General features: G+C 48.5%; 1 protein-coding gene across 1 annotated transcript in view; it reads left to right on the top strand.

The window, feature by feature from the left end:
- LOC136943252 (uncharacterized) overlaps window positions 1-10,213 on the top strand; it is a 29,774-nt gene that overhangs the window by 14,085 nt on the left and 5,476 nt on the right. The window contains exons 4-7 of the mRNA XM_067236512.1: window positions 6,400-6,554; window positions 8,595-8,739; window positions 9,069-9,275; window positions 9,830-10,044. Coding sequence (XP_067092613.1) covers window positions 6,400-6,554; window positions 8,595-8,739; window positions 9,069-9,275; window positions 9,830-10,044 — 722 coding nt within the window. The remainder of the gene's footprint in view (window positions 1-6,399; window positions 6,555-8,594; window positions 8,740-9,068; window positions 9,276-9,829; window positions 10,045-10,213) is intronic.

Raw genomic sequence — 10,213 nt, 5'->3', positions numbered from 1 at the left:
GTGAATGGACTTGGCTATTGTGTGGTGGTGATGGTGAATACCACAGGCTGAATCACAGGAAAAACTGCTTGTTAAGACTGTGTCAAATACAGATCCTGCCCTGGGTATATTTTACATTACATTCAGTTGTCCTTTTTTTTTTGCTATTAATGAGAAAGATCTATGTGGGAAAAGTTCACTTTACAGGTACTTTACTATCACGTTTGTTTTTCATAGAAGTGGAACATAGCGTTATTATTTTTGTGAATTCTGTGTTTTCACAGGACTGTGCATCTGTCTTCACTTCCTGTGCATCTGTCTTCACTTCCTGTGGCACACCTCCTGGGTGTGTCAAAGGATAGCCTGCCAAGCTCCATACTAATAACACACACACACACACAAACATGCGCACACACACTCATGCATAAAGACACAGAAGGAAGACACACTATAGGCTGAGATCTTAAACCTTTCAGAGACCAGCTGTAGTCTCTGATGGAGGTATAGACTGCTGTAATCTCTGATGGAGGTACAGACTGCTGTAGTCTCTGATGGAGGTACAGACTGCTGTAGTCTCTGATGGAGGTATAGACTGCTGTAGTCTCTGATGGAGGTCTAGACTGCTGTAGTCTCTGATGGAGGTACAGACTGCTGTAGTCTCTGATGGAGGTCTAGACTGCTGTAGTCTCTGATGGGGGTACAGACTGCTGTAGTCTCTGATGGAGGTCTAGACTGCTGTAGTCTCTGGTGGAGGTGTAGACTGCTGTAGCAAGGCCGTAATCATAATACATAATATATTGATATAAAAATATAAATGTGCTACGCTACGACAGGCAACCACGCACGCTGTCCGAAATTATCATAAAAAATGTAATTACATGTAGTCATTTAGCCTGTTTACGATACTGTTTCGCCCGCGTTACAAAAATGCTGCCCTCCCCTTCCTCAGTTACGACGCACTAAATTCTAACAAATATATTTTTAGACGCTACACATGTTATACATCATTGGAAAGCTATGATTCTTGTGCTTCCATTGAAATAAACCAATTCAAGATCAAGTCGCAATAGCAAGCAAAGTCAACGTCTTTTTCCGGTGAACATTCCTTCAACAATGCCAAAGAAAAAAGTTTTACTCACCCTAAGTGGTTCAAATAGGTCCAGGTGTGCAAATCATGACATCAAAACTTGATCTGCTTACAGTCCCAAGGGTTCAAAGTATCTAACCATGTAAAGTAATTCGTCCAAATACAATGTTTTACTTCATGAATATCCATTATCCTTTGTTTCATTATGCAAGTTAGCCGACAGAAGAAACAACTTGTTCACATAAAAGTGTTCTTTTCTCCGGTTAGCAACGGAGTATTTACAATATGAAGGCATCAAAATGTCCGTTGAACCCTCCCCTTTTGATTGACACCTTGTTTGACCCAATAGGAGCTTGCATGCCCCGTTGACAGCCCTCTAAAGCCAACTAGGTCTGTGCGTCCTGCTATTAGTTATTATATATGATAGTTCTAAGTACCACCTTTCATTAGAGATAACAATTATGAAAAATAATACCTTTTATCCTGAGTATTTGACCTTGGTTACAAAGGGTCATTTTGGAGTCTCCAAAAGGCCCTTTTAGAAAATGCCTGGATGTACTCTTATAAAAACATGTGTCAAATATGAATATATTGTGGTATTATGTTTGACTTTTGATTTGAATTGGGTAAGGCTTCAACCTGTGGTCCAATTTAGTCTTCCAGCTAATACCTACCACCTCTAGGCCTCTTCAGGCCTCTGTTTTCAAAAGAAATCTAGGCGGAAATAGAAATTTTCACTTTCCTTGTGTTCAAGCTTCTATTACTCAACACTAGTAGGACTGACAGGGGTCCTGACAACAGGGGACATAACTTCAGAGTGTCAGCTTTCAAAAGAGATCATTTACATGCATGTACTCCAAATGGTTCAAGAACAGCTTCCAATTTACTTTGGGTATGCTGTTTAGGCGTTTTTAGGCACATTTAACAGGAATATTAAGAGACGCTCTTATCCAGAGCGACTTACAGTAAGTACAGGGACATTCCCCCCTGAGGCAAGTAGGGTGAAGTGCCTTACCCAAGGACACAACGTCAATTGACACGGCCAGGAATCGAACTGGCAACCTTGAGATTACTAGCCCGATTCTCTAACCGCTCAGCCACCTGACTCCCTAATTCGTCCCCCCCAATGTTGACTCCATGGCTACGGCCTTGATGTAGTCTCCAGCTGTGGTCTGGAGGATAGTGGGGGGTCTGGTCTGGGACCAGCTGGGGGGGGGTGAAGGGAGGAACCGTCAGAGAAGCCATAGGCCCTGTCATGGAGACTCCTGGGAAGGGAGTTAGAACAGCTGGCCCAGAGGCTGTGTGTGTGTGTGTGTGTGCGTGTGTGTGTGTGTATATAGTGTGAATGTGTGTGTGTGTCTGTGTGTGAGATGAAAGCGTGTGTGTGTGTGTGTGTTTTATACATGTGGGACAGAAAATGAAAGAGAGAGAGAGAGAGAGAGAAAGAGAGAGAGAGAAAGGAAGGTTAAAAACAGAACAGCTATTGCGAGACGTGTAGCTCAGTTATGGAGCATGTGACCATTCATCAAGACCTCCCGGGTTCAACCCTCATCTGCACGTGGCTTTGGACAAAAGCGTCAGCGGAAGGAACGCATTCTTATTAGACGTGGCTTGTGTGCGTTTGTGTGTGGTGTGTGTGTGTGTATGTTGCTGGTCGCGGGAGGGTTTGTGCAAGTGTGTTTCCCTTCCAACCCTCTGATTGGACCTCATCACTGGCATGTATGCACACAGGCACAGAGGGATTACTAGGCACAGCCTGAGCTAATGGTGTGACTGACAAACCGACGGCTCTAACCGAGGGTCAGAGAATTCTAAGCGCGACTTTTGTGAGGAATCATCCTGGTCCTTCCTCCGGGGTCTGTTAAGGAGCCTCTCAGAATGACTGTCCAGGTATTAGGTACTCATTAAGCTCTAATTAGCTGCTAATTAAGCAGTGATTTATCATGTAGCCTTTTTAGCATAGCATCCCTTGTCTGGCTCTTGAAAAGATATTAGCCGACAGGAGATAATTAGTCATCACAGTTTTGACCTACTTCCTACTAGTATCAGCTTTCTGCCAGTCTTATCGTCTGATGTGTGCATGAGCCGGCGTGTGCGCGTGTCCGTGTGTGTTTCGGTCTGTTTGTTTGTTTACAGCATGTGAGAGCCAGGGGGTGAGAATGTAAGTTTGTATGATGCGACATTTTTGGTTCATTGTTTTCTAGTCATTGTAAACGTCAGACGTAAATGTACAAAACAAGATAACGAACGTTAATTATCGGGGTTCGTTTAAGAACACGAGTGACGTCATGAGCAGTTAAGTCTTTCTGAGAGCCGTGTTGGGCACGTGAGTACATCGTTTTTAAACCGTGTGACACAATCATTTAACCCCTTTTCTTTGTCAGTAAACCTTTTTCAACCGGATCACATCTCTCATCGTTCGCATCCTGATGTGCCTGGAGCTCGTTTGTGGCTCTTGCTGACATTCAGAGAGAACACCATCACACTGTCTGTGTTTATGTCTTATCTGAAGCTGAAAGACACTGTTGTTATGGAGACCGTGTGCAGTGTTATAATGAACTCTGTGGGAGAGTTAGGAACCCCAGGTGTGTCTGTCTGTCAGCTCTCCCTCCCCTCACACCTTCCTGCTGCCCGTCTGAGACCAGGGGATACCTGCAGCAGATAGTCCATGTACCCCTCAGAACACACACACACACACACACACACACACACACACTGGAGAGGAATAGGTGAAGATTGTGCACTTATGTCCCTGCTGTGAAGTTAATGAATCCCCCCCACCTTCTCCTCTCCCCCCCCCCCCCCCCCCCCCCCCCCTCTCATGGAGTAGTGAGTCAGAGGCGATCTGCTGTCAGAACCTCATGTCCTGGTCTCTCCTGTGGTTCCTCTGTGTAGGTCGAACACCCTCGTGCGCATGGTAGGGGACACTTCTCTAAACAGGCTCCTGTGGCTCCTGGCTTCCCTGGTGCATCTCAGAAGGAATGTGTGTAGATTGGACTGAGACAGTAGATTGGTCTCAGTCGCTCTCACAGGTCCTCCCTTCCCCTGCCTTCTTCAGTATCCCTGTGGAGGAGGATGCCGCCTTGCTAGGGCCAGACTGTCCATCTAGCCATCCACCCATCATCCATCTAGCCATCATTAATCCATCCATCATCCATCAAAAAAAAAAAAATCATTCAATCATCCATCTATGTATTCATCCGTCCATTCGTCCGTCCCTCCATCCATCATCCATCTATCCATCCTTCAATCATCCATCTATCCATCATTCCATCATTCAATCATTCAATCATCCATCTATCCATCATCCATCTATCCATCGTCAATCATCCATCCATCGGCCTGTTCATCCATCGTTTCATCGTTCCATCTGTCAGTGAATCCTGGCACCTGGTCCCTGGCAGCGTGCTGGAACGTTGCATGAAAGGATCTGTGAAGGCAACACACAGCTACATGGTTTATTCAAGGCTCTTTGTGAAGACAGATACCCTCTTGATATCTGGACGCAAATAGCAGCGCTTCACCTCCGGTTTGGTTAACGTGAATCACAAAACAGTTAGATGAACCCTTCGCTTGACTGAGCCCATGTTGTGTTGCTGGACACATGCTTGAACATTGTGTCACCTTCAGTGTTCCCGGCTGCCATTTTGTCTGTGTGTTGTACATGCTTGTCGTTGTTGTAACAGTGTGAGGGCCAGGCCAGGGTGTGTGTGTCTGGTCCCTGGAAGGGAGACAGAGGGTGAACAGGCAGGCTTGGATATCTTCCCTTGCAGCACAGATGCCACTAAATAAAATATTTCATAATCCTTCCCAAATCCTGTAATCACCATGACAACAGGCAGCAGGGAGCAAGGGAATGGTGTGCAGAGTGCTCTCTCTCTCTCTTTCTCTCTCTCTCTCTCTCTCTCTCTCTCTCTCTCTCTCTCTCTCTCTCTCTCTCTCTCTCTCTCTCTCTCTCTCTCTCTCCTTCTCTCCCTAATTTTCTCTCTCTCCCCCCTCTCTTCTCCCATTTTCATTTCCTATTTTGTTTGAGTGAAATTTGGGTTTGTTCTGGCCAGTCTCTCTTTCATCTCTCTCTCTCTCTCTCTCTCTCTCTCTCTCTCTCTCTCTCTCTCTCTCTCTCTCTCTCTTTCATCTTCCTTCTCTCTCTCTCTTTCTCTCTTTCATCTTCCTTCTCTCTCTCTCTCTCTCTCTCTCTCTCTCTCTCTCTCTCTCTCTCTCTGTCTCTCTCTCTCTCTCTCTCTCTCTCTCGGGGGTTGGTATGTCTGACTGGTGTGTTTGTAGAGCAGCTCTAGGCTGGTTACTGGACATTGAGACACTGAAAACCCAGACATAACAGCAGAGTTCCCTCATCAGGGTATTGATAGGTTTGTGTGGAGGAAAAGTGTTAGCGAGACGGTTCCACACAGCAGGACCCAGCTGCCCCATCTCTCTCACAGGAAAATGGAGTTGATGATCTCATGAGGTAAAATGACTTGTTGCCTGGTGACTGCCCTACAAAAGACGATGATGTGACTGGAGGTGTTCAGCCACTTCAAGGAGAATGTGTGTGTGTGTGTGTGTACATGTGTGTGTACATGTGTGTGTATTATTGATCAGTGGTGACAGCTGAGATGATGGGTCTTCAGAGAGGAGGGCTGTTCAGTCTAGCTGGAGTCACAACAGTGATTCTATTGAGCTGTGTGTGTTGGATTGAACCAGCCAGTCAATCCATCCACACGCCAACACACCTGCTCTTTCTCTCTCTCTGTGGGAGTTTAATTGGACCACTTTGCGCTGTGTGCTATAAAAATAACCAGTGTTTCTATCTCCTTCTGTCTCCATCTCTTGATATCTTCATCTCTCCATCTTTCCGTCTGTCCATCCCCCCATCTCTGTACCTCTCCATCTCTCCATCCCCCCATCTCTCTACCTCTCTACCTCTCCACCTCTCCATCTCTCCATCCCCCCATCTCTGTACCTCTCCACCTCTCCATCTCTCCATCCCCCCATCTCTGTACCTCTCCACCTCTCCATCTCTCCATCTCTCCATCCCCCCCATCTCTCTACCTCTCCACCTCTCCATCTCTCCATCCCCCCATCTCTGTACCTCTCCACCTCTCCATCTCTCCATCCCCCCATCTCTGTACCTCTCCACCTCTCCATCTCTCCATCTCTCCATCCCCCCCATCTCTCTACCTCTCCACCTCTCCATCTCTCCATCCCCCCATCTCTCTACCTCTCCACCTCTCCATCTCTCCATCCCCCCATCTCTGTACCTCTCCACCTCTCCATCTCTCCATCCCCCCATCTCTCTACCTCTCTACCTCTCCATCCCTCTAATCTCTCTGCAGGTATCCGTCCCCAGATCATGAACGGGCCCATGCACCCTCGCCCCCTGGTGGCCCTGCTGGATGGGCGCGACTGCACCGTGGAGATGCCCATCCTCAAAGACCTGGCCACCGTGGCCTTCTGCGACGCCCAGTCCACCCAGGAGATCCACGAGAAGGTGGGGCACACACACACATGTACACACCACACGTACATACACACACACACACACGTACATCACAAGCGCTTTCCTACATCCAAGCACGTGGCTGATCATACGCTGTGCACGCATACAGACACACACACACACACAAGCTCAGTATAATACACTTCCACAAAGCAAGACAGCTCAATAATGAGGATGAGCTCAGCTCAGTCTATAGCTGTCTCTTCATCTCCTCCCCCTCTATGTCTCTGCTTCTACAGAAGACTGTCAGTGCAGTATCCCATCTCCCTCTCTCTGCCCGGCTGGGCGGGGGAAGTGGTTTCATCATGATTTATTGCACAGGCTCCTAAGGTGCTGCAGTGTTAAAGTCTGGTAATGGATCTGGAATGTGACGACACAGAGGCAGATTGGACGTGTGTGTGTGCGAAGCTTTCACAATCCTTCCCACGTGGAACCCTGTTGTTCATGAAGAGACGGCAGCATTTCCTCCCTGCGGAGGTCCCCCTATCTCGGTCCCCCTATCTCGGTCCCCCTATCTCGGTCGGGTCCTTCTCTCGCTTCTCCAGCTATGCTCCACATGCAAGTGAAAGGGAGCGAGGGATCGAGAGGAAAAAAGAAAGATGGAGAAGCGTTTGGTCTCTTTGTGTTCCCGCGATGCACGACTTGCAGACCTCCCCGCGCTGGCCCCTGGCCTGAGCTCAGCTCCCCAGACCTCTGTGTCCGGTCCCTGGTTCTCTGGGCCACACAGCAACACCTCAAAGAGCAGAGTGGTTGGCAGGGGTCCCACTGCTGGAACACTGCAGAAGTCCTCACACACCGGCTGTATCTTGGAATAGGGACTTGAGCACAAACTCACAAATACACACACGCACATGCCCAAACACACACACACACACAAAGCTGTGAGGGCACATCCAAGCACACACGGGCAGCATTTAACAAGCCCCTTATTTCCAGTTGTTGTGGTTGTGTAGAGAAGGTCCAATGTGTCTCTGAGTCCCAAGGACACTGCAGCTGACCTGGGTCTGTATGGTACAACACTCTGCTCTCCTAGTCTCTGTCTGACAGCCCAGGAAGGGAGAATGGAGGCAGGGCATGTTCTCTGTTCATCCCTTTGTGTCAGAGAGAAGCAGCAAGGCTATTCCTGATCAGGACTGTTTGTCCTGAATACATATATAAATAATACCTACCCACTGTCACTGTGGTGAAGTCAAATCAGTTTTTTGTATCACCAGCCATTATTCCTGCTGCCTCACTGCTTTACCCATGGGCAGCCTTGTATCCAGCCAGACTTGCCTTTGGCTGCCTTTGCACAGCTCAAATAATGAGATGAATGTATGAGGAGAGCTTTAACCCTCAATTAGCATCCAGTTCTGACTCCAGCTTGCACCAATAAAATTGTTATATGGAAATTCTCAGCTATGCTAATCTGGCAGGCCAAGCTGATGCAGTTAGCTGGAGGTGGTTTTCAGCCAGACTCACGGAGGACTCTTGATATGCTATCAGGGTGTCTGCATTAGACATTTTTATGATCCTGACTGTCTTCACCATAACCTTGTTTCAGCATCTAGTCAAAACAGTACAATTCAACGCCCACATTCTTGCTAACAACTCTCTCTCGCTCTCTCTCTCGCTCTCTCTCTCTCTCTCTCTCTCTCTCTCTCTCTCTCTCTCTCTCTCTCTCTCTCGCGCTCTAACACATGCTCTCTCTCTGCTTGTGTGTATTTTTATATACGGTATATGCAGAATACACACACACACACACACACACCCACAAACACTCACAAGCTTTTTTGATTTGCATTTAATGATGAATGATGATGGTGGTGATGATGATGGTGATATTGGTAGTGATGATGGTGGTGGAGATGATGAAGGATGTGGTGATGATGGTGACTAAATGACTAAATGATATTGGTTATGATGGTGGTGGTGATGATGAGGATGATGAAGGATGTGGTGATGATGGTGATATTGGTTATGATGGTGGTGGTGATGATGAGGATGATGAAGGAGGTGATGATGGGTGCGTAACATCTCCTATGTTCCCAGGTGTTGAACGAGGCGGTGGGGGCAATGATGTACCACACCATCACCCTGACCAGAGAGGACCTGGAGAAGTTCAAGGCCCTGCGCATCATCATCCGCATCGGCAGCGGCTACGACAACATCGACATCAAAGCTGCAGGAGAGCTGGGTGAGGGAGGCAGGCAGGCAGGCAGGCAGGCAGGCAGGCAGGCAGGCAGGCAGACAGGCAGACAGGCAGACAGGCAGACAGGCAGGCAGGCAGGCAGGCAGACAGGCAGACAGGCAGACAGGCAGACAGGCAGACAGGCAGGCAGACAGGCAGACAGACAGACAGACAGACAGGCAGACAGGCAGGCAGGCAGGCAGGCAGGCAGGCAGGCAGGCAGGCAGGCAGGCAGGCAGGCAGGCAGACAGTGAGACAGACAGTGAGACAGACAGTGAAATAGACATACAGTCAGAGATAACCGTTCCTGCCCCCACCCCCCCCCTCCTCTCCAGGCATCGCAGTGTGTAACATCCCATCGGCAGCGGTGGAAGAGACGGCCGACTCGACACTGTGCCACATCCTGAACCTGTACCGCAGGAACACCTGGCTGTACCAGGCGCTGCGGGAGGGCACGCGGGTGCAGAGCGTGGAGCAGATCAGGGAGGTGGCTTCTGGAGCGGCCCGGATCAGAGGAGAGACTCTCGGACTCATCGGCTTCGGTGAGGCGGCTGACCGGAGCAGGGAGACTTCTGGGAATGGGGGTGGGGGGGTGGAACGTGGCTGTTAATAAGAAATCTTATATAAACTGTGAATTATTTTGTATTTAGCTAAGACCTGTGCATGTCGTTTCTTCCAGTATCAGTGTGTATGTTCACACACGTGTGAAAACGTGTGTGTATGTGAGCATGTGGTGTGTGAGCACGCGTGTATGAGCATGCGTGTGTACGTGTGTGTGAGAGAGTGTGTATATGTACGTGTATATACACGTGTACATGTGTGTGTGTGAGAGCGTGTGTATATGTACGTGTATATACGCGTGTACATGTGTGTGTGTGAGAGCGTGTGTATATGTACGTGTATATACGTGTGTACATGTGTGTGTGTGTGTATATGTATGTGTATATACGCGTGTACATGTATGTGTGTGTGTGTGTATATGTACGTGTATATACGCGTGTACATGTGTGTGTGTGTGTATATGTACGTGTATATACGCGTGTACATGTGTGTGTGTGTGTGTGTGTGTGTACTAACTGTGCCGTGTGGTGTCCAGGCCGGTCGGGGCAGGCGGTTGCGGTGAGGGCCAAGGTGTTTGGCTTCAACGTGATCTTCTACGACCCGTACCTGCAGGACGGGCTGGAACGCTCGCTGGGGGTGCAGCGCGTCTACACTCTCCAGGACCTGCTCTACCAGAGCGACTGTGTGTCCCTGCACTGCAACCTGAACGAGCACAACCACCACCTCATCAACGACTTCACCATCAAACAGGTACGGGATGCACACACACACGCCCACACACACATAGGGTACATACATGTAAACAAACAAACCATCTCTACAAACATCCCATGATCCAACAGCTTCAATCCATCTCTTCGTCAACGACTTCACCGTCCAACAGGTGACAGAAACACACCTGCTTTTGTTCACTGAACAC

This window comes from Osmerus mordax, chromosome 5, assembly GCF_038355195.1.
Source record: "Osmerus mordax isolate fOsmMor3 chromosome 5, fOsmMor3.pri, whole genome shotgun sequence".
Lineage (NCBI taxonomy): Eukaryota > Metazoa > Chordata > Actinopteri > Osmeriformes > Osmeridae > Osmerus > Osmerus mordax.
This window is presented reverse-complemented; position numbering and strand designations above follow the sequence as displayed.